The sequence below is a fragment of the Borostomias antarcticus genome, assembly GCF_949987555.1.
Source record: "Borostomias antarcticus genome assembly, chromosome: 16".
NCBI lineage: Eukaryota > Metazoa > Chordata > Actinopteri > Stomiiformes > Stomiidae > Borostomias > Borostomias antarcticus.
This window is the reverse complement of record NC_140249.1, coordinates 14,764,508-14,789,471: the sequence shown is the minus strand read 5'-3', so window position 1 is coordinate 14,789,471 and position 24,964 is coordinate 14,764,508. Positions and strand designations below refer to the sequence as shown.

At 48.8% G+C, this 24,964-nt stretch overlaps 1 protein-coding gene across 1 annotated transcript in view; it reads right to left on the bottom strand.

Annotated features, from left to right (window-relative positions):
- Positions 1-18,386: 18,386 nt before the first annotated feature.
- The window catches only part of pdhx (pyruvate dehydrogenase complex component X), a 43,602-nt gene continuing 37,024 nt past the window's right edge, over positions 18,387-24,964 (bottom strand). The window contains exons 10-11 of the mRNA XM_084450980.1: positions 20,679-20,743; positions 18,387-18,668 (exon numbers count right to left, since the gene is read on the bottom strand). Coding sequence (XP_084307106.1) covers positions 18,398-18,668; positions 20,679-20,743 — 336 coding nt within the window. The 3' untranslated portion in view covers positions 18,387-18,397. The remainder of the gene's footprint in view (positions 18,669-20,678; positions 20,744-24,964) is intronic.

Genomic DNA, 24,964 nt, shown 5'->3' with positions numbered 1-24,964 from the left:
TTCCCTCCCTCCCTCCCTCCCTCTCCTGTCTCTGGCTGCTTTTACAGTTTTCAGTGTTTCTGAAGGTGCTCCTTTCTTCCGCCTCACGGCTAGCCCCCCCCCCCCCACCCCCCCTCCACTCTCTCTCTTTCTGTGCCCCTGACAGCAACAGTTGTCGAGGGCGCATCTGGTCTTTTGTTCACTGCTGTCCGCACCGTTTTCCTTTTTCTTGCTCTCTCTCTCTCCCCCCTCTACCCTCCCCCCCCCTCTCCCCCTCTCTCTCTTCCTCTCTCTCTCCCTCCCCCCCTCCCTCTCTCTGTGACTGTGTCTCCTGGAGGAAAGAGCCAGGTAGCCTTCACTCACTGTCCTTCCGACTCTGAGGAGATGAGGAGAGTCCTGAGACTCCAGCAGCCTACTGTAACACAAGCACAACATGGTTAGGGATATCAGTTCCAGCTCCAGACACACTGAGAGAGACATACCACCCAGATGGTATCTAATAGTGCTGCCTATTCACCGCAGTCTCGCTATCTCTGTGAGAAACCCAGCCATGACATTCAGCCGGGCTGTTTCATTGAGAGAGGGCAAACGGGGACAGGTCGTTCATTCTGTAACGTTATGAAATAAACGCGTGGTCAACATCATGGATGATGTGATGTGGTTCTGTGGCTCCCTTAGCAAACACGCTTAAAGAATGACTACTAATTGCAGCCGGCTGACTGCCCGGTAGCTGCATTCATCAAACATGGGAAAAGCACTCATAGGCAGTGGCGAGGATCTGTATCCAACTTTGAGGGGGGGGGGGGACATTTACACTGAAATTTTGCAAGAGTATTTTTTGGGGGGATATCTTCCTACATGGCTGTATGGTCATTTGAATGCCACTACCCCAATCTAAATATTGGGGGGGACAATTTTAATGATCTCAAATATTGGGGGGGACACGTCCCCCCTGACCTCCCCAGGATCCCCGCCCCTGCTTATAGGACAACACAAACGCAGCTATAGTGAATGCCATCAATGGCTAATAGAAATGTGTGACTGTCATTAGCTGGATGAAAACAGATCTCATATCTAAGTGTGATAATAGTAGTAAGGGATGAGAAAAGGCCTTGTTCAACATGCCAGGCCACAGCCTTAGAGCTGAAAGTTAAAGTAAAGCCCAAATATGATCAAGGGAACTTGGGGAATAGGAATTAGGTATACGGTCGTGTACAGTATTGTCAAGGTGTAAAATAGGGACAGAGACAGTCATGCAGACACTAACCACTCTCCTAAGGTCACTACGCTACATCTTATCTTTATCACACCACTAAAAGATGACGGCGGAGAAAACCAGGGTGTTCGTTCTCCACGTGGACAGGGATCTCTGAGAATCCATCCTCGCTGAGAGATGGACTTTCTGAGAAGGCGCGTGGGTGGACGAACTGTCACCGTCTCTTGGTTGGCACTGTCACTGTGCAAAGGTTAAGGGATTCGTCGCTAGTCAGGTTTGTAAAAAGTAAGGAGTTGTGGGTAAGAATTGTACTGTAAGAGTTGGAGAAATATATCTTGAGGTAGTGCAAGTATCACTGAGTTCCGTCATCAAGCACCACTTCGAGTAAACAGTATATAACAGTCATTACTTTGATATGCAGTAGAAGCCTGCCAGTGACAAGCCATAACAGCCATTAACTATTTTTATGTTTTAGTGCTGAAGAATTCTGTCAGGCAGTGAAGGGGCCTACACACGGTTCTTGGCACAAGTGACGGTTGCAGAAGGAGGAAGAGTAAAAGGGGGGAGGAACAATAGCCCTTAAATATCGATGTGTCAACTGCCGCATGAGTCATCTTCACGCCCCACAGTTCTGAGGTGAATGATGTTTTATTGTAACTGAAATATTTTCTTTTACTCAACTTGCTTCGGCGGAAAGACAGTAGCCTGCATCAATGCAATATCAACACATTCACACAACCTCAGCTTTATCTAAGCCTCCATCTAGAAGCTTTTTCAAACTAAATTGTCCGTTCAGCACATCGTCTCCTCAGTCATCAGTCATCTCGTTATCTCAGTGAGTGTTTACGTGAGAGTTTAGTCTACATGGCTGAATAACTGCATGTGAAACGAAGATAACGTGTCAGCATTTTGAATCTTTTCAAGAATTCAGCCAGGGGAGGCCAACACCTTCTCGTGGTGCCCCCTGTCAGTAGCTGTGATTAACCACCGTAAGCGAAGCAAAGTCTGCCAACTGATGGCCACCACCCGGGCTGGTGTTCAGCTGCCACAGGCGGGGAGAGCAGCCGGCTCCCAAACCAGAATTCTGAAGTTGAACTGTAAACGGCTCACCCTCAGTAAAATCGACGTCATCGAGCACCTGGCCTGCACCACCAAGGCCCTCGTCATCCTCCTCCAGGAGACCCACTGCGTAACAGCAGATAAGCTAGTTCTCCCAAATTTCACTCTAGCCAAATTTCACCCTAAGCAGGAAGCATGGCCTTGCTACCTTCATCCATCACAGGCTGAATTGGACTTTCGTCAACCAATCCCCGACTGGCCCCGAGATTGAGTGGTTGTGCGTGGACGTTGGCGGCGTTAAAATCGTCAACGTCTACAAGCCTCCGCCCTCGCAAATCACACCAGCGTATCTCCCAGTCTTCCCTCACCACTGCCTCAATGCTGGCGACTTAAATTGTCAGCACAAGGATTGGGGGTACAGCACCAATACATCCGATGGAGAAAACCTGGCTGCTTGGGCCCTGCCTGGCCCTGCTCTCCGATCCCAAAAACGCAGCCAGCTTTGTCTCAGGTCGCTGGAAAACTGGGATGACTCCTGACTTGGCATTCGCGAGCGTCGGCGTTGATAACCGTCTCCCTGATAGACACGTGCTAGGAAAGTTGTTGACCTTGTCCCGAGCGCGCTTGAACTTCTGAAAGGCCAACTGGAAATTCTGCTGCCTCCCTACCCATAGATCCACGAGGTGCCTCCCACCACCGAACACCAACAACATGGATGAGGCGTACCGGGAACTCTGCGGCATACTGGTGAAAGCGGCTAAAAAATCCATCCCACGCAGACGTCGCAACAACTAAAAACCGTGTTGGGATGCGGAGTGTGAGAGTCTCTACTGTGCCTTCCACCGGGCCCCCACAGGAGCTGAGTCAGACAGACTTGTCTCAGTCCGCTACTGGTGGTAAGGGTAAAGCTGCGGTTTTGGACAAGCTCCATGATCATGCTGACCATGTGCCTGTCCGGCAGCAGGCAGAGCAGCTTGCAGGTGAGGCCGCGGTGCCATACGGTGTCGTAGGCAGCCGTCAGGTCTATAACGGTGGCTCTGGCCTTCTTTTTAGCCGAGCAGTGGGTCGATGATTGGTTCGACGCGGGCGTAGATGAGACGCTCAAGGATCTTGAAGGGGATACATAACAGAGAGATGGGGCGGTAACTCTTGGGGTCCCCTTCAGGCTTGTTCGGCTTAGGGATGGCAACAACTAGGGCTCTTCTCAAGATTTTGGAGATCTTGAGTTGGCGCAAGCAGGAAGAGAGGAACGCTCTTAACCAGGACTTCAATGCAGGTGCGGCATGAAGTACGTAGTACATGTGTTGGGGGGGGGGAAGACAGTAGAAGGGCCAGACTGTGTTGGGGGGGGGGGGGACAGTAGAAGGGCGTAGGAGACAAGAGCTCTCGGAGGAGGCCATTAATTCCATCGACTTCTCACACTCCAGCCACAAGGCATGGAGCATCCTTAACAACCTCACTGGTAGGTCTAGACACTCCCCCCCATCACTGCAAACAAAATCGCATCACAATTTGTGAAAAGTGGGGCATACAAGGGCAAAGACCGCAAATTGTCACGTCTCGTGGCAAAAGAAGTGTCTGACCTCTGGAATTCTTTGTGGCGGTAACATCTCTGGTGAATTCACACCGGAGGAGTTCGCTGCTGCCCACCAGCATGTAAAGCCAGGGAAAGCTCCGGGGCCTGATTCTATCTGCCCGGAGCTTATACTTCATGCCGCACCTGCATTGAAGTCCTGGTTAAGAGCGTTCCTCTCTTCCTGCTTGCGCCAACTCAAGATCTCCAAAATCTTGAGAAGAGCCCTAGTTGTTGCCATCCCTAAGCCGAACAAGCCTGAAGGGGACCCCAAGAGTTACCGCCCCATCTCTCTGTTATGTATCCCCTTCAAGATCCTTGAGCGTCTCATCTACGCCCGCGTCGAACCAATCATCGACCCACTGCTCGGCTAAAAAGAAGGCCAGAGCCTCCGTTATAGACCTGACGGCTGCCTACGACACCGTATGGCACCGCGGCCTCACCTGCAAGCTGCTCTGCCTGCTGCCGGACAGGCACATGGTCAGCATGATCATGGAGCTTGTCCAAAACCGCAGCTTTACCCTTACCACCAGTAGCGGACAGCGAAGCAGGTTGCGACGCCTTTAGAACGGTGTCCCCCAGGGATCTGTCCTGGCCCCCCTCCTTTACAACATCTACACCTACGACCTGCCGATCACAATCTCCAGGACGTATGCCTACGCAGATGACCTTGCGCTGGTGTACTCAGCTGGAGACTGGCAGGCCGTGGAGGAGACCTTGAGCCAGGACATGCAGACACTAGCGGCATACCTCCGGAAATGGAGATTGAAGCTCAGCGAGGCAAAGATGGTGTCGGTGGCCTTCCACCTTAACAGCAAGGAAGCCAAACGTGAGCTCCGAGTGCACATCGATGGAACACTCCTGCCATGCAGTGCCGAACCAACACAGCTCGTGTGGCGTTGAGGTGACCGATCCGATCAGGCTGGGGCACCAGCGCAAAAACTCTGTGTACGGCAGCCCTAGCCCTGGTCTACTCGACCAGTGAATACTGCGCACCGGTTTGGTGTCGCAGCACCTACACCCGCCTCATCGATCCGCCTATCAACGAAGCGGATATATAGCCCGGGTGACCCCTCACCGAGGCTCGGGGTGGTAAAAGGATAGCCCCTCGGCTCTGAGCCTGTGGGGGGAGAGAAACATCGAAACCCACACAAAGAAGAAGAAGCCAGGTGAACACTCACATTTGGAATTACAGGAGGAAGTTGGGTTCAAATTTGGTAATATGATTAATTTGCTTTTTTTAATGCGTTTTAACATGTTAACATTGACAGCCCTAATTATTATAGATCTTTTTTAAGTATTTTTGATTTGATTTACATGATTAATGTATTTATTTATTTCACTTCATGCATAAACATGAATAAAATACACCACCGCAGAAACAATTTGTATATAGAAAGGGTACTACAACATATTGTGGAGATGAAAATCCAAACTTGTATAAAACTAGCAGCATCCTGCTGTCTTGTCTGGACCAGTCGTACCGTGTTCCATGTGGTAGACATGTAGCTGCTGCTAGCTACCGTAGCGCTCCACAGCCCAGCTAAACGAGGGAAGCACCAGCACGAGGCTAGACCTGTAACTGCTGTAGCGCTCCACAGCCCAGCTAAACGAGGGAAGCACCAGCGCGAGGCTAACCATCACAAACACAGCCCGGTTCCCTGCTATTCAGCTAACTGGGAAGTGACTGACCATAAATACACACACTGGGAGATGAATTGCTGGAACTAGAACAATGCTGAAAGCACAATGCAGTCCAGATGGGTTGTCATGAGACCTTTTGAGTTTCCTTCTTGCTGCAAGAGGTTACCACACAGGGTCAGTTGGTTTACTGACTTTTGACTGCTAATCACACACTACTCATTCAAAGGCCAAACTGTTGGTTTGGACCAGACTAAGTAGCCGGTTTGAAAACTATCTATCAGACAGATCTCAATGTGTATCCATCCAATGCCACTCCTCCAAACTGAGGGATGATACTCATTCAAAAGCCAAACTGTTGGTTTGGACCAGACTAAGTAGCCGGTTTGAAAACTATCTAACTGACAGATCTCAGTGTATATCCATCCAATGCCACTCCTCCACAGGGGATGATACTTGCTAGGCAGGGGCAGTATGTACAGTAGTGTGAGTGGCTTTGGATGGAGGCCTGAAGGGAGGAAGGAATAATTAACCAGACTTCCCTAGTTTTGAGTTGATCAAAAGGATATCAAGGGTTAAGGTAAAGTGCAAAAGTAAATAACAAAAAAAACAATAGGTGCTTAAGAGGGACAATCCTGGTAGTACTTCTTGAAGAGGTGAGTTTTGAGTCTATGGTGAAATATGAGCAGTCCTGATGTCGGTGGGCAGTTCACTGTGAGGCCAGGACAGAGAAGAGCTGTGGCCATGTCACAACCTCAAACCTTGTTCCATCTCCTAACTGTAGCAATTAACAGGAAAACATGCCTGCACCATGTTGTGTATATATGTGTACAAGTAGACCCTTATGTATTTGCCATTTGTCTCCTTCTACAACTTCCTACTCTGCCCGGCCCCGACCCAGTGCTGCAGCAGCTTAATTTCTCTATGGGACTTCCTGCTTGAATAAAGGATATAATACCAAGGAAGGTTTCACAATCAGAGTAACTAAAGCACCATCTCTCCAACAACCCTCACCACTGTATCACTTCCTGTTTCAACGGTTAGCATGGCAACATCTGTTTGTTGCTGCAAGGTGACAACAGAGAACAAAGCAAAGGCAAATCTACTGAACACCCACACTAAACACTCATGTTTGATTTTCAGAGGACACTCTGATGTATGAATGAAAGTACACTTGACGTGGATAGGAGACCCAGATGATTAAAATGACAAATTAGAGCTTAATCTCGGAGAGAGAGAGAGAGAGAGAGAGAGAGAGAGAGAGAGGGAGAGAGAGAGAGAGAGAGCTCTATCTATATAAGAGACAGCTCATACACAGCATTCAGCCCAGTTCAACTGTCCCCCAGAGAACAATGACCGGCCTAGTTTCACTCTCCATGAAGACAAGTTGATAGAAATGACAAAGATGGCTCATTTCTTTATGAGAGAGCCAGGTCTTGTCTGGAATATTTGCTGTTGTCGATTAATGTCTTTTTAAGCACTTAAGCATACAAAAACAAACTGGCAGGGTTAGATGTAGGTTTGAACAAAACCAAAATGACCAACTTTGTCAACAGTGAGACAATGGAATAGCCTCAGCTCTCAAACTCCCTCCACTTCACCTGTGCATAGCTGTGTACATGGGTCAAACCCAGGAAAAGTACTCAATGACTAAAGCTGTGGAATGCAACCTTTGGATCATATCTCTTAAAATGGGTCAATGTTATTTCACTTGGGTATGGGATGAAGCTTTCTTCCCATTCTTGGGTTGATAGACAGGGTGAGTATTGGATTTGAGAGACTTGGAGAATATGCAAAAAAGAGTCAGACAGAGACAGCCCTGTGTGAGCCTCCTCAACGACGTTGCCAAAGTAACCAGAACTCACACCGGGTCCTGTGCTTGCCTGCCCAGGCCTCGACTGCAGGGTGACGTTGGGGAAGCACGTGGAAGTTAACTGCTATGCCAGGCTGGCCTAAAACCCCTAATTGCACATTGGTCTGCTGAGTCATTGGGTACACTCATAGCCAGTGAGAGTTTCCGTCATGATCTCTGGGATTAATCCGTACGGACACGGAAAGAACACAAACACACACACGCACGCACAGTCGCACGCACAGTCGCACGCACCTCACATCCTCATAGCCAGGACTCCTTGTGGTAACAGCTTGGATGACTAATGGCTCTTCCTCAGCATTCCACTGTGGCAACGTACGTTTCCCCTGGAGCAGCCAGCCGCGTGTTCGGAGGAATGTGGCTAGACGCGATCACAAGATGTCCATATACGTACAGGGCTGTGAGAAAGCTGCTTCCACCAATCATTAAAGAGGGAGTTTGGAATTTTGGACATAGTCTCATAGCTTATTCCATGCTGTCCTTCTTGTGGGCTTACACATTGCTAATGCTAGCTCAACACATTGGTAAAGGGGGTAGCTAGCTAACGTTAGAGTCTTCCATATGCTTATTTCACACGGCCGCCATATTGGTTGAGTCTGACGTAATCAGGTAGGAGAATGCGGAAGTGCCCGTTGACTCGACCAGTGACTCGACCAATATGGCGGCCGTGTGAAATGAGCGTATAGGGAGAGCTGCCAACTCTCATGCATCGAGCGCGAGACTCACGCAAATTACCCTCTTCACACGCTCTCACGCAACACGTCCTGTCTCAGTCTGTTGCATTCCTGGGCCACCATGATTTATTTATGTTCATTTTGCAATGGTTGGAGTAAGGATTAGAAGTTATAACACTTGGGAAATGGCTGTAAATTGGCCTAGTCATGTTTCTTTGGAAAAAATGATACAACAAAAATTGTGCACAGTTTGCCCAAAACATTGCGGCTCCCATCAAATCTCACTCCAAACTTCTCCAGATATGATTTAACCTAGGGTTAGTGTTGGGGTTCAAACATATTGAACCTTGACCTGATTACATTTACATCTGGTATTTAGTCTCCAGTGTCCCCGTTGAGATCTGATCTCTCTGTTCAGCACAGACAACCAAATGTCACATCCTCCTCTCATTCTAAACAGTCACGAGTCATTACTGTAAGTATTTCCGCCCATGTAGTCATCGTATGTTGATCGACAACGCAATTGCAAACACTTGTGTTCAATGAGGTCCCAATGCGTCCCTGACCACCTCCGGAGGTGATAAAGCTGATCAGATCACAATCCGACCCAATGACTCTTGATTTACACCTACACTTGCATTTTAATGCAAGGTGTAAAGGAAGGGGGAGGTGCAATTCCAAACTTCCCCTTTAAACCGATGATGCACTGTTGAGTTAGACCACTGCGTCATTAATAACAAGACCTCAAGGGGTCTTTAATCTGGAACACAGCAAGTGACACACACATGCAACTTCAGGGGTCACCGGTGGAATTTGTCCTCTGCATTTTCCCATCCAAGCTGTCCTCCTCCAGGGGCAGCCAGGAGCAGTGGGCAGCCTCATCAGTGGTGCCAGGGGACCAAGTCCAAGTGCTCAGTCCAGGTCCTGGTGAGGGACAGGACTGAAGAGCATCTGTTCTTCCGTATCTTTTCCGTATTGGGTTCCTGGGAAGAAACCCTTGCAGGGACCCGGGAAGAACATGCAAACTCCACACAGAAAGGCCTGGGAGTTAGTTAGCCCACCCTGGGAGTTAGTTAGCCCACCCTGGGAGTTAGTTAGCCCACCCTGGGAGTAAGTTAGCCCACCCTGGGAGTTAGCCCACCTGAGTACCCAACAACCCTACGCCACCCTGTCATATAGGTCAGTAATTAATACACCAGGTACCAGTTTGACCTAATGGGCACTCGGCATGAGCACACTTCCGGCTGTTAACACACACCTTCCTCATACTAATCCAGAAAGTTATGTTGGGGGTGGGGGTGTTCCGTAGAGTTCATCTGCTTCTCTGAACCAAAGGAGGAAGTGTGCTATGCTGGTGGCAGTGGTGCCGTTTCCTGTGGAACTTGGTAAACCTCTCTACTGAGTAGGTTAACCTCTACTGCTCTAGAGTAGGTTGAGTATCACAAGGTTAAGAGTTCAGTGGGACCAGCAGAAGACTCCACGATCTAAAGCAATGCATAGAGCTCATCATATGGCAACAGAACTCATTATTTAAGCTAACTGGCTTGCACTGAATCAAGCAAAACATACAAACGACAAACCTGCTCACAAAATTCAAGCTATCACACAATGCACAACACAAATGTCTTTAATTGGAAAATAATTCTATTTACATCAACAATGTAGACATTGGGTGCGTTAAGTAGCTGAGCGCTCAGTGAGCGAATGCTCACTCTGAGCGCTGAGCGTTTTTCAAAACCACCTAAAACGGTCTGCTCTAACTGAGCGCTGAGTTGCTAGGAGACGAGAACCTTTCACCTGTTGTCAATCATGTGTGATTAGCGAGCAGCGTCCCAACGATTCCCAAGCCAAAACGCTCCCCTTGTTTTTTTTTGCTCAGGTGATAATGATTATGACATGGTGTTTGGCTCAAACAGATCTTAGTTCAAAACTGCTCACTTGTGCTCTGAGCAGATCAGTCTGAGCGTAACTGAGCAACCAGTTAAGTGAATTCTGATCACTGAGCGCTCAGCTACTTAACACACCCATTAATCCACTCAGAAGGCAATTTAGCAATGTTGTTACCATCAACTGGACTGTCATAGGCTAATCAGTTGTCCTGATCTGGACTGTCATAGGCTAATCAGTTGTCCTGCTCAGGACTGTCATAGGCTAATCAGTTGTCCTGCTCTGGACTGTCATAGGCTAATCAGTTGTCCTGCTCTGGACTGTCATAGGCTAATCAGTTGTCCTGCTCTGGACTGTCATAGGCTAATCAGTTGTCCTGATCTGGACTGTCATAGGCTAATCTGTTGTCCTGATCTGGACTGTGATAGGCTAATCAGCTCTCCTGATCTGGACCCATGGGTAGTTTGCTTCAGCAAAAACACAAACAATCTTTGGTAGTGAGTTCCACTTATCCAAACCAAACTTATCCAAACATTATAATACTCAATCTAGCCTCTCTATAGCCACAAAAAAACACTAGGGATAGTTTCACCTTTCATTGCGACGTGTGTGTGTGTGTGTTGGGAGGGTTCTGGTGTGTGTGTGATGGGAGGGTTCTGGTGTGTGTGTGATGGGAGGGTTCTGGTGTGTGTGTGTTGGGATGGTTCTGGTGTGTGTGATGGGAGGGTTCTGGTGTGTGTGTGTGTGTGTGTGTGTGTGTGTGTGTTGGGAGGGTTCTGGTGTGTGTGTGTGTGATGGGAGGGTTCTGGTGTGTGTGTGTTGGGAGGGTTCTGGTGTGTGTGTGTGTTGGGAGGGTTCTGGTGTGTGTGTGTGTTGGGAGGGTTCTGGTGTGTGTGTGTGTGTGTGTTGGGAGGGTTCTGGTGTGTGTGTGTGTGTGTGTGTGTGTGTTGGGAGGGTTCTGGTGTGTGTGTGTGTGTGTTGCTAGGGTTCTGGTGTGTGTGTGTTGGGAGGGTTCTGGTGTGTGTGTGATGGGAGGGTTCTGCTGTGTGTGTGTGTGTTGGGAGGGTTCTGGTGTGTGTGTGTCATGGCAGCAGGGTCAGCCTCACCCCAGCCAGCCCAGTTGACGCAGCAGCGTCAGAGCCTGAATGAGCGCTCGGCATCATGGGAGCATGACTGGGCTGCTTCAAAAGACCGGGCTTTGGGCTACAACAACAGATGAGGGCCCTGCTTGTGTTTGGGTGATGGGGTGGCAGGACGGGCCTGTTTGGACAGCCACTGTGTCACAGTCTACTGTATATCCACATGGAATGCCCTGCGTCATCTCTCCCTGGGTCCTAGTGTCCCAGTCATTACCAGTCATCCTCTCACAGGTGCAATACACGCCCCCACCAACCCTCCCCTACATTGACATGGCAACGGGAAATAATGAAGAAAACAACTGAGAAGACAGTCAAGTGAAAGATGACATGGAGGCAGGTTTTGTTATTTGATTTGTGTGGTTTTATAAAGAAAGGAGCTTGTCACAGGAAATCCTGCCAGCTATGGTTGAACAAACTTAAGGCGTGGATGAGAGCAAACAGTTTGTTTGTGTGTGTGTGTGTTGCTGTTCCAAAATAGTTGGCAAATATTATATGAACACACACATCAACACCAGCGTACTGCACAAGTATGTTCAAGTATAGTATAGCAGAGTGCATAGGTTACATTTAGAATATGAGCAAAATATTACACCTTTACTCTTCAAGTCAAAGACAGCTCTTTCATTTTGTATAGACAGCTGGCATGGGCCTCCTCTTGGGGACCTGGGCGTCCTCTTAGGGACCTGGGCCTCCTGGGGTGGGGTAGAGGATCATTTCCTCTCTCTCTCTCTCTCTCTCTCTCTCTCACCAATGTGCCTGATGAGGTTTGCTTTCCCTACATCCCAGTGAGGAGCTGCCTGTTCTCTCTCTGGCTGTGGAATCAGACCTTTTCAGAAAGAGCCTCTTATTCTGTTCGATGGACAACCACAGCATGCTCATCGGACGCACACTTCAGAAGAGGTTTTTGAAGGACATGCAGACGACGACAACATCATCGCAAACAGGAAACCACTTCGCCTCTGTGTTCTGGTCCGCGTCCGTGGATCGACCTCCGCGCGCCGGAGCCCACGCTGTACCCACCCCCCCAGCCCGCCTGTTCGCTCTCCTTGTCGTTTTTGTCGCCCACAACCGCCGCCAACCCCCCTACCCCCACCTGAGCCAGCTGCTCTGCCATTGGCTGGTGGAGAGATTGGCAGTCTCTGCTCAGGGAAGTAAATGTCACTACATGACGGGGGGGGGGGGGGGGCGAGGCTGGCAAAATGTCAGAACCAGCAAGGTTCACCTGGCATCCTCACATGCGTGTGGCATCCCTGCAGGTGATTCTGAATGGAGGACTCTGAGAGGTTTACAATCATCACAATCAGAATTCTTTTGTTGCCATGTCATTTTTTTAACATACTGTACAGGTGCATCTCAGGAAATGTGAATATTGTGGAAAGTTCATTATTTTCCTTAATTTAACTCAAAAAGTGAAACTTTCATATATTATAGATTCATTACACATGAAATGAAATATTTCAAGGCTAATTGCCTCCATGCCACGCTCCACGTTGATGCAGTAATTTGTGCAAAAGGAGCCTCCACCAAGTATTGAGTGTATAAATGAACATACTGAACATTATGTACGATCACGAAGATTAAAAAAAAAGGCTAGACATATTTCACTTTGTGTAATTGATCTTGAATACATTCAAGTTTAAAAGTTTCTTTTTTAATTAAATTACTGAAAAAATAATGAACTTTTTCACATTGTTCCAATTTTTTGGGATGCACCTGTACTACTGTGAGAATGTGCTTTTGGTTGTGATGGTTACAGTAACATGGAACATTGGGCAGAGAGCAGGACGAGACGGGACAGTGCAAAGACAGGCAGACAGTAGATACAGTGAGTGTGCAAAGTTGAATGTGTGTGTGTACAGTGTGTGTGACGTGATGTGTGAATGCGGTGGATGTTATGCACAGTACATTTAGCAGTCGTGAAAATATTTCAGTGGAGTTGGGGGGGGGAGGAGTCAGGAGGAGTCAGGGGTGGAGGAGTCAGGGGGGGCGGAGTCAGGGTGGTGGAGTCAGGGGGGGAGGAGTCAGGGGGGGAGGAGTCTGAGGGGGACCTGGGCCTCGTTGATGAGGCTGGTGGACCTGGGCCTCGTTGATGAGGCTGGGGGCCGTGGGGAAGAGGCTGCCTCTGTGACGTGAAGTCATCCCTGCACTCTGATACTGGTCCATCAACAGCACAGTAACTCACTCAGGACTGGATCATATACTGAGAATATGAATATCTACATAATCACAGGAGGGACAGGGCAATAATGCATGTTTGTACAGTACCTGCAGTTCGTAGTGTCTCTGTTAACAGTGCCTCCATTGCCTTCTGCTCCCAAGATTTCAGGGTGTGTAGTCTTGTGCATCTGGCATCTCAATGAAGGGTCTTGAAAGGAAAGTACACATACCCCTCAGTGGAAGAGACCCCCCAACCCCACCACAATTCTCTGACCCCCCCCCCCACACACACACACACACACACCCTGTGAGCCTTTGATGAAGCCTTCTACATCCGATCCCCTCTCCCCTCTCTGCTTGTGCACAGAACCCCCTCTGGCCAGATCTTATCTGGCAGCCTCATCGGGGAACCAGACAGTGTATCTGCACCAGCAGCTGCTGCCTCCCACTACAGACAGGCAGAAGGGTCCATTAGGATGAGCCGGATTCAATTTTTAATAAAAAAAAGAGATGCAGGAAGAGATTGGGTTGTCTGCTGGTGAGTTGGATGAAGTTAAGGCTTCCTGTGTGAGAGCACAGCAGCATCATAAAAAACGAGCCGCCATTTCTCAGAGTACTTAAACGTGTGGCGGCTACACGGTATACACAGATACCCGCGCTATCTAAAGCAATACCTGAACAGCACTGCTTATGATTCACAGCGGTAATGTGAGTTTAATGGCTTTCTTGCCCGTCTCTGTAGCTAGGTAGGCTAGTTATAATTCCAGCTTAAATTATCAGTGGCGTTTGTCCTTCTCTCTCTCTTTAGTTATTTTTTAACTCTCTGGTGCACCTTCCATCGCCGTGGTAACTAGGAGCCGGCGAAGGGGTGTGGGGGTTATGGGTAGCGGAACAGTGGGCACACTATAGAGACCAGATGTGTGGTGCCAATTGCCTGTATGCCCCCTGCCCCCCCCCCCACACACACACAGAATGCACACATCTCCCCTCGCTACCAAAGCAACGGCTCACACCTCAAAGAGAAGAGGAACAAAGTGTTCTCTGAGGGTGGCTGTCCGCTGAGTGAGCGATGGAAGGGTCCTGTGTGAAGTATGTGCGTTTCGCTACGCCGCTCGCTCGTTGTTACTATGAGGCAGGGAATGCTTGACTGGGCTCTGGTCGCTCGCAGTCATTGGTCAGTCAGGTCCGTGTGCGTTGGTTGTTCCCCTATAGGGAAGCTATGATACAACCCTTTCCTCAAACAACTCGTGTTACTATTCATCTGAAACCACACAGGTTCTCAACCTTTTTTGAGCTCTGGCATATTTTGAAAAAACGTTCAAATATGCCCACTCCACCGAAGGTGACTGATTTTTGAAGATTTCAACAGAGTGTAACGAGCTGACATTCTGTCTGATATCAGGCTACCCCCCCCCCCCCCCCCCCCAACAATATAGATTATTACTGATATCAGGCTACACCACGCCACCTCCCCACAACAATATAGATTATTTAGTACTATGGCCGGCGCTATGGGCGGGCCTTAGGGGGCCTGGCCCACCCCAAAAGTGTTAGTGTCCCTCCATTGGTGGCCATAGCTTAATTAATGAATCATTCATTGTTTTTTTTAATCATATTTTTCTGTTAAATAATAAATAACAACTTAAGATTCCTTATAAATGAAACTGTTTTTTTTTTTATTGCAAGTGTGATTTCAGTTGGGAGTGGAGCTGAGCGGTGCACTCCAGGCCTGCTGACCGTCATCACAGCTTACAGGCCGAGCGTCGCCCTAACTAGCCTCGCCGTAACTAGTCTTGCCTTTACTAGCCTCGCCCTAACTAGCCTCGCCCTAACTAGTCTTGCCTTAACTAGCCTCGCCCTAACTAGCCTCGCCCAAACTAGCCTCGCCCTAACTAGCCTCGCCCTAACTAGCCTCACCCTAACTAGCCTCGCTCTAACTAGCTTAGCCCTAACTAGCCTCACCCTAACTAGCCTCACCCTAACTAGCCTCGCCCTAACTAGCCTCGCCCTAACTAGCCTCGCCCTAACTAGTCTTGCCTTAACTAGCCTCGCCCCAACTAGCCTCGCCCAAACTAGCCTCGCCGTAACTAGTCTTGCCTTTACTAGCCTCGCCCTAACTAGCCTCGCCCTAACTAGTCTTGCCTTAACTAGCCTCGCCCCAACTAGCCTCGCCCAAACTAGCCTCGCCCTAACTAGCCTCGCCCTAACTAGCCTCGCTCTAACTAGCTTAGCCCTAACTAGCCTCACCCTAACTAGCCTCGCCCTAACTAGCCTCGCCCTAACTAGCCTCGCCCTAACTAGCCTCACCCTAACTAGCCTCACCCTAACTAGTCTCGCCCTAACTAGCCTCACCCTAACTAGCCTCACCCTAACTAGCCTCGCCCTAACTAGCCTCACCCTAACTAGCCTCACCCTAACTAGTCTCGCCCTAACTAGCCTCACCCTAACTAGTCTCGCCCTAACTAGCCTCGCCCTAATTAGCCTCGCCCTAACTAGCCTCGCTCTAACTAGCTTAGCCCTAACTAGCCTCACCCTAACTAGCCTCACCCTAACTAGTCTCGCCTTAACTAGCCTCGCCCAAACTAGCCTCGCCCTAACTAGCCTCGCTCTAACTAGCCTCGCTCTAACTAGCCTCGCCCTAACTAGCCTCGCCCTAACTAGCCTCGCCCTAACTAGCCTCGCCCTAACTAGCCTCGCCCTAACTAGCCTCGCTCTAACTAGCCTCGCCCTAACTAGCCTCGCCCTAACTAGCCTCGCCCTAACTAGCCTCGCCCTAACTAGTCTCGCCCTAACTAGCCTCGCCCTAACTAGCCTCACCCTAACTAGCCTCGCCCTAACTTTAAAAACATCTACCGCAACGTGTGAAACTCCTTTTCAACACTTAGAAACGCTTTCTCGGGGCATCGACATAATATGTTGCACAGACACAAGTTCAACATGCTATCAGTCAGAGGGAGAACGAGAGAGCTGGTTTGCGTCAGTGCTGCTCAAATAGAACAGCATATCGTATCACGCAGTTTATGCCCCTCTTAAGACTGAGCCCTAGTGACGGGTCTGTTTAATTGGCCTATATAAGAAGCCATAACAATCATTTATATTGTATTCATATTTAACATTATGATCTTAACATGGGCCAGTTTCAAAGTTTTTCCCCACTCCCCACAAATTGTATGGCTTCTATGACACTTAATTTGCTCTCTGTATGAATCATGTGTGAATCATTGTTTCAAGAAAGTATGCGTTAGCTCTGCTAACATTAGAGTTGTGAATGTGTGAATAAGCCTAGCCTACTGGCTCATATTTTTTGTTAAATATGATGGGCTTACACAATATTATTTAAACATATATATACATTTAACAAAAATACCATTTAAAAGAAATTATTTTTAACACTTTCCCAAGGAGCCCCTGTAATTATGCCAGGGACCCCTGGTTGAGGAACACTGCTGTATAGAATCAGCTTGACTTCCTGGTAAAACAGATATGATCGGTATCAGACCAATGAGGAGAGGACAGGTTTTCACTGCATCCAATCACATTTAGCGCCTGCTGTTGCCATGTGCCCAGTCCCAACAGAGCTCACCTTTGTTATCTCGATCAGCTGGGCGGTGAGGAGGGGGAGGGGTCAGAGGAATTCTCACATTAGTCCCCCCCCCCCCCGTGAGAGATTACATGGGCGAGGACCGCCACCCTACAGTCTTCTAACCACCTCCACAACCCCCCTGCACGCCATCTGCACGAGAACACGCTAAGCACACCGCAACATGGGACTTGTTTGCGTGGCGCTTGACCTTCTACCAGCGCCAACACACACACACGCGTGTAAACAGCTGTTTTCGCACACGCTCGGAGCGCGGACACATCTGTCCCTGGGAGCCCCATGGCACACTTGGCCCAGTGAATTATCTTAATTGGTTCCTCTATACAAGAACCATTACGTAATCCCAGGCTTTAGACGCTAATTAAAACAAACACCGCCTCAGAAACATCTGTATGGGTGGTAGGCTCTGCGCTACACCAGGGACCTGGGAAACCACGCTATAGAAATGCTCCCAGAGTCCTTTGCAGGTGGAACAGAAACGCTGCTGTTTATTGGTTTGATAAAGACGGGCCTACATGCTTGGTCCCCCCCATTTCTCTGTCAAAGGTCATGACAATATTTAAATGTTTAATAAGTTAGAACACATAATATGAACACAGACAATCATGGGTGAATTCAGTGTTTTCTTTGTATTTTTTTTCTGTAGACCGGCAGCAAAAGACAGAGTACAGCCGATAATTACAAGGAGTCTTTAGAAAGAATGTCCCGGATCTCAAAGTGTTATCCTGTCAAGGTGGATTCACTCACACAGGAGAGATGCTGTTGAAGTGCTGTTGATGGAAAATAATAAATACATGAGAAAAATGTACAAAAACCCCATCTCGGTCTATTTATCAGCATCTGCTCCACTGTACCGGTGAATTAGAACTCTGCGAGACATTGAGTAGCTGGTTTGGGACTTGAAATATATGGGACTCCATTTTATATACAAACAAGGTGCCATTGGTATGAGTTAGAACAGCTTTCCCCACAGGTTGACAAGGACATACAGCTGTGCCACGTCCTTATAACATTCTGGCCATTCGGCCAATCACCGTTATTATGATATCTGCCCCAGTTACAACCCAGCTCCACCACCAGGCCTGGTGATTATACAGTGGTAATACACACGACATAGCAACGGTCATAGATAGTAAGAACAATATTTACAAGCTTTCAACACAGCTAACCGGCTAAACGCAATCCAGTCCGGTCGTGACTTTAGCGATGATAAACTGAATCAGCTATCTAATACCGCTGCCGTCTCAAGCATGACACAGGCTTCGTTATGGCTGCTAGCTCTCGCTCTCCCTCCCTCCTTCTCTCTCCCTCCCTCCCTCCCTCTGCTAGCTCTCTCTCTCCCTCCCTCCCTCTCTCCCTCCATCCTTCTCTCTCTCCCTCCCTCTACTAGCTCTCTCCCTCCCTCTGATAGCTCTCCCTCCCTCCCTCCCTCCCTCCCTCCCTCCCTCCCTCCCTCCCTCCCTCCCTCCTTCTCTCCCTCCCTCTGCTAGTTCTCTCCCTCCCCCTGCTAGCTCTCTCTCTCTCTCTCCCTCCCCCTGCTAGCTCTCTCTCTCTCTCTCTCCCTCCCTTCACTCCCTCCCTCTCTCTCCGTGCCGGGGTCAGGCCAGGGCCATGCGCTGCGGCCGCTCCAGGTTGGCCCGGAACATGTCCAGGAAGCGTGAGGCCATCTCGTCGTCCACCAGCCGCCCGTCGCTGGACAGGGTGACGGTCATCAGCTGCTGGGTGCGCAGGGCGGGCGTGGCTCCGCCCCCTTCCCCCTCCGCCGGCCGGAGCTCCGCCCGGGAGCACCCCACGGCCAGGATGCACGCCTGGGGGGGGTTGATGACGGCGCTGAAGCCGCTGACGCCGAACATCCCCAGGTTAGAGATACTGTGACGGGGGAGAGACAAGGATGGAGGGATGAGGAGAGATAAGCGGGGGAGGGAGGGAGGAGGGACGTGGGAGAGAGTAGTCAGGCTCGGCAAGACGAGACGTGCAGACAATTAACCACGGAGAGAGGGAGGGCCGGCTGGCTGCGTTATGCGTCCACTAGTTCCTGGCGCGCGGAGTGTGACCGGCAGAGAGAGAGAGAGAGAGACAGAGAGAGAGAGAGAGAGAGAGAGAGAGAGAGAGAGGGGGGAGAGCGAGAGAGAGAGGGAGGGAGAGGGAGGGATGGGTGGAAGCAGAGAGGGAGGGATAGGAGGGAGGGAGGGATGGACGGAGAGAGGGATGGAAGAAGAGAGGGATAGAGGGATGAAAGGAGAGAGGGAGGGACAGAAGGAGGGAGTATGGATACATCCTCCAAGAGAAGACAGAAGGAGCTTCATCTCTAGAGGGATACATTGTTCTTCCACGACACAGTAGCCCCGTTTGTGTGTGAGAATGACCTCATTATCTCTAATGAGTTAAAAAGGCCTCCCTTCCCCTCGGCTGGTTCATGGCTCAGGGGGTAACTGATGGCCCTTGTCACATTCAGTTCACGCCTGTGTGCGGAGTAGATTTATGCATAATATATGTTCCGTCCGTGACGAGGGGTTATAACTCCTTTAATGGCCGACATTTATGGCTGCTTATCAGGAGAGCGCCGCTCCACGCAAGATGTCACCCGGCTTGGACGCCAGACGGAACAGCGTGATGACAGAGGCGAAAGAGATATGTCACAGTCACTGAATTAATACACGAGTGGCCTTAGAACCGATGGCTCTGGAGCCTAGAGGCCCACAGGGCAGGAGCCTCTCTCCTGATTCCTTAGCATGAGGCAGCTTGATGTACAAGTACACCCCCTGGACATGACGCTTGCGACCCCCCCACCCTACCCCCCCCCACCCTACCCCCCCACACACACACACGCATTACTGCATTGATTTCCAGCCCCTTGTATTCAATAAAGTATATTACACAAGGAAAATATACAGAACAAAACGGAATAGATATAGTTTTAGAATTCAATCATCAAGACATTGTCATGTTTTAAACTGATTTAAAACGTCCTTAATTTCCTACGCCATCAGTCACCTCCTAGGAAACGGGGGATGGAGTTGAGTATTTTCAGATGTATTTTGGAATAATGTAAAAGTATTGCATCAATGCATCGCAACATGTATCATATTGCAATGCACTGTGACACAATCACATCGTGACCCCGTATCGAGATACGTATCGTCCTTGGTGATACCAAACTCTATACTCAATGGCTGGACGTACAGTGAGCTACTTGACATGCGGAATACCCCTGCCTATATAACTCACAGCTTCCTCTGACTGCAGTGTGTGAGGTGATAATCTGTGTGAGGTGATCATCTATGTGAGGTGATAATCTGTGTGAGGTGATAATCTGTGTGAGGTGTTAATCTGTGTGAGGTGATAATCTGTGTGAGGTGATAATCTGTGTGAGGTGATACTCTGTGTGGTGATCATCTGTGTGAGGTGATAATCTGTGTGAGGTGATAATCTATGTGAGGTGATCATCTGTGTGAGGTGTTAATCTGTGTGAGGTGTTAATCTGTGTGAGGTGATCATCTGTGTGAGGTGATAATCTGTGTGAGGTGATAATCTGTGTGAGGTGATAATCTGTGTGAGGTGATAATCTGTGTGAGGTGATCATCTATGTGAGGTGATAATCTGTGTGAGGTGATAATCTGTGTGAGGTGATAATCTGTGTGAGGTGATAATCTGTGTGAGGTGATACTCTGTGTGGTGATCATCTGTGTGAGGTGATAATCTATGTGAGGTGATACTCTATGTGAGGTGGTAATCTGTGTGAGGTGATAATCTATGTGAGGTGATAATCTATGTGAGGTGATAATCTGTGTGAGGTGATAATCTGTGTGAGGTGATAATCTGTGAGGTGATAATCTGTGTGAGGTGATGAGGTGACGCGTGTGTGAGGGTTAGCGTTACCTGAAGGACCCTCCCTGGTACTCCTCAGGAAGCAGCTTCCCATCACGAGCCTTCTGTGCCAGAGCCTGAGGAAGAGCAGGAGGAAGAGGAGAGAGGAGGAAGACGAGGAGGAGGGGGAAGAGAAGAGCATATTAAAGTAAAGGCAGCATATTACACTATTGTCTCCAGGGGTGTGATGTCTTATTGGCGGTTGAGAGAGCTGATTGCCTGTCACTCCCGGTATTGACTAGAACTGGCTTTGTTGTTTAAATGGGGGAGTGGACATGACCGAGTGAACAGATAGGAGAGTCGTTCTCTGGTGTAATGGGGCCTCAGAAACCAACACAAACAACACTTAGATAGACATGCTGCCAGAGCATGAATGTGTGTAATGAGAATAAGGACGTCCGTGTGTGTGTGTGAGAGTGAGTGTGTGTGTGTGTGTGTGAGGGTGGGGGGGGGGGGGGGGGGGGGGGGGGGGGGGGGGGGGGGGGGGGGGGGGGGGGGGGGGGGGGGGGGGGGGGGGGGGGGGCGGTTTCCAGGCCTTTCTGTGTGGAGTTTGCATGTTCTCCCTGTGTTCGCAAGTGTTTTTCACATTAAAAGAGTAGTAAAGGGAAATGCATGTTTACCCCCTGTTTTAAGGTTACTTATGATCATATACAATGGTTCAGATCAAAACGTTGACAAAACTAGCACTTTTGAGAAAGTATGATAATTGCTCTACCACCGTTTTGGTCATACAATGGATGTGGGTGGGCACCGTGAAAAATCATTCAAAAAACATGTTAAACTCTCAATTTGAAAGACAAGAAACTCATCGAGGTGTTAGTTGGCGTTCTATATAACTATTTAGTCGCAGCAAATACGTGTGTAAACTTCCGCAAACTAGGTACCTAAAAATATTTACCATAGAACTATTTAGTCACAGCACATACGTGTGTAAACTTCCACAAACTAGGTAGCCTAGCAACATAAACAATAACAATAGCTACCGTAAGTAGTTCCGCTTCCTGAATCCCCTCTGCGGATTGATCTACACATCTACAATGGTCGCTTCAATACAAGTCAATGGATTTCATAAAATGATCAATAAAACCCTACAGGATTCATAATTTGCGGCGAATTTGATGTCAGAACACCAACGGACACCAATTACCCCCTCGGTGAGCTTCTTGTGTTTGAAATCGAGAGTTTAACATGTTTTTAAATGATTTTTCAAGATGCCCACCCACATCCATTGTATGACCTAAACGGTGGTAGAGCAATTATCAGACTTTCTCAAAAGTGCTAGTTTTTTCAACGTTTTGATCTGAACCATTGTATATGATCATAAGTAGCCTTAAAACAGGGCTAAACATGCATTTTCCCTTTACTACTCCTTTAAGGACCCAATACAAAAGACATCCAGAAGTACCGATTGTCTGAGATGTCTGCTCCCAGCTGTCCTTGGGGGAAGGACGTCGGGGTGAGTGAAGAGCAGACACAAAATGGCTCCAGCCGTTTTGTGTGTGTGTGTGTTTTGCCGCCTACACCGTGTGATGTGCGTGACAAATGAAGATGTTTGTTTGTTGTTGTTATTGAAATATTCCCCAGGGCCCAGGCTGGCGCGCTGGCAGGCGGGAGCTCACGGCCTCGTCCAGACCACATGTTGTATCCAATCAGGGCCTGGTCAGGGGTTCCAGCCCGGGCGCAGCCCAGACCAGCGGTACCGCCGCCTCGTACCGCCGGGCGGAAGGACGCATGCTGGGGGAACGGGGGCGGGGCGTGTCCACCAAGGTGTGGAAAACACATCGTTAAATACCGCTTTGAATACGAAGTGTGAAGAGATTATCCACTCGTGTACTAATGTACGAGTCTGCATGCTTGATCAAGGACTGTGTGTGTGTGACTGTTTGAGCTTTGGATACACTCCTTGTGTGATTAAGATCGAGTGAAATTGTGTAATGGTGCCTCAGAAACCAATACAAACACCTTACAGATGGATATGCAGGGTATGGATGTGTATAATGAGAATAAGGGCAAGTGTCCTTGTGAAATCGTAGTTAAGTACTGTGTTGCTTGTGTGTGTGTGTGTGTGTGTGTGTGTGTTACTGTTTGAGCTTTAGATACACTTCTTGTGTGATTGTGAGAGAGTGAAATCGAAGTTAACTGCTGTGCTGCTTGTGTGTGCGTGTGTGTGTATGTGTGTGTGTGTGTGTGCGCGCGTGTGTGTGTGTGTGTGCTGGGTACCCAGCTGCCGGCAGCCTCCAGGGAGCAGGGACTGACCGCTGGTGCTGGGCCCTCCACCTGGGGCCCCGGGGCATCTGAGGCCCCTGAACCAGCCTCACACAACGAGCATTCACCGATCTACCACAGTGGTCCTGGACTCTCAGGTCTAGCTGCTGGGACCAGCTGATCTCGACCGGTCGCTCTGTTACACAGGCAACATGGAGAGCGCGTTTGACTGACCAGTAGTCTTCTCATCACATATACATCTAACGCTAGTCTCAAAGAGTGTCCTACTCAAATCAAAACAAGGAGTTACAACACATGATGCATAACAGAGGCGATTTCATGGATCGATGCAAGTTGAAACTGGTTTGATCTGTAAATTAGTCCATTGCAGGAAGACCTTCTGTATTTCGCAAGAGTGCGTGCTCTGACCAGACACAGCAGATAGCTGCTGAGTCAAGCCTTGATTAAAAAAACACGCCCACTCTTGGTTGTGACAATAAGAACCCCTCAGTGTGTGCTTAATGGCTGACTCACCCCACCTGAGAGGAATCGTCTAGTCTTTGCTTTCAGAAGTCTTAGGCCTGATTCATAGTCCACGTAAACAACGCAAGCTACGTTGTGAACGCGAGCTCCAACATGACTCGAGAGCTTGCGTTCTGTGTTTTGTTTTGTGGAAACGCAAGCAATTGCACTATTGCGTGCGTCAAGTGACACATTTCGGCATGACACACGCAAGGACGCAACGAGATCTCGCGTTGCTTGCGCTTATGTAGTTTGCGTCGACTATGAATCCGGCCTTAGACCAAAGACACGCCATCTCCGGACTGCGGTGACGACGCTAGACAACATATCGAGAGCTTCATAATAACTCACGCCAGCACGCAGAGACAGAGGTAGTATTTTTGGGACGGCGTGAAACCAAACGACTGCAACGGATACACACCAGCTTACTGACGTGGTGGCCTCGCCAGAGGCACAGCCACAAAATGGCCTGAGCCCTGGAACTACAGCTACCATAACCCCTCCAGAGATGAGCCATCACACCTGGCTTGATTGGGCCTGATTGGGCACACCTGGGCCTAGTCAGCAATCAGCCAGGGAAGGACTGTTGGAAGTGAAAAACCCAGAAGCCAGAAGAGCTTGGAGAGAGAGATGGAGGGGGGGGTTGCTACATGCCTCCCGGACCGAGCATTTGATTTAGATTTATGTGAACCTTTTGGGTTGTAAAGTTTGAGTTAAGTTAAATAAAAGAGCCGACCCAGGGCCTTGTTGCAAGTTGTCTCTGGGTCTCTGTGCGCCGCTGCTGGGCTAAAGGTCTTAAAGGAGTAGTAAAGGGAAAATGCATGTTTAGCCCTAGTTACTTGTGATCATATACAATGGTTCAGATCAAAACGTTGACAAAACTAGCACTTTTGAGAAAGTCTGATAATTGCTCTACCACCGTTTTGGTCATACAATGGATGTGGGTGGGCACTGTGAAAAATCATTCAAAAACATGTTAAACTCTCAATTTCAAAGACAAGAAACTCACCGAGGTGTTAGTTGGCGTTCTGACATGTAATTCGCCATTAAGTAATATTCTAGTTCATCTGGAAAAGCTTTTAAAAATATTTCGCATAGAACTATTTAGTCACAGCACATACGTGTGTAAACCTCCGCAAACTAGGTAGCCTAGCAACATACAATAACAATAGCTACTGTAAGTAGTTCCGCTTCCTGAATCCCCTCTGCAGATTGATCTACACATCTACAACGGTCGCGTCAATACAAGTCAATGGATTTCATAAAATGATCAATAAAACCCTTCAGGATCTTCATTCATACTTGGACACCAATTACCCCCTCGGTGAGCTTCTTGTCTTTGAAATCGAGAGTTAAACATGTTTTTGAAAGATTTTTCAGGATGCCCACCCACATCCATTGTATGACCAAAACGGTGGAAGAGCAATTATCAGACTTTCTCAAAAGTGCTAGCTTTGTCAACGTTTTGATCTGAACCATTGTATATGATCATAAGTAACATTAAAACAGGGCTAAACATGCATTTTCCCTTTACTACTCCTTTAACTGGACTCTCCTTCCCCTGGGGCGGC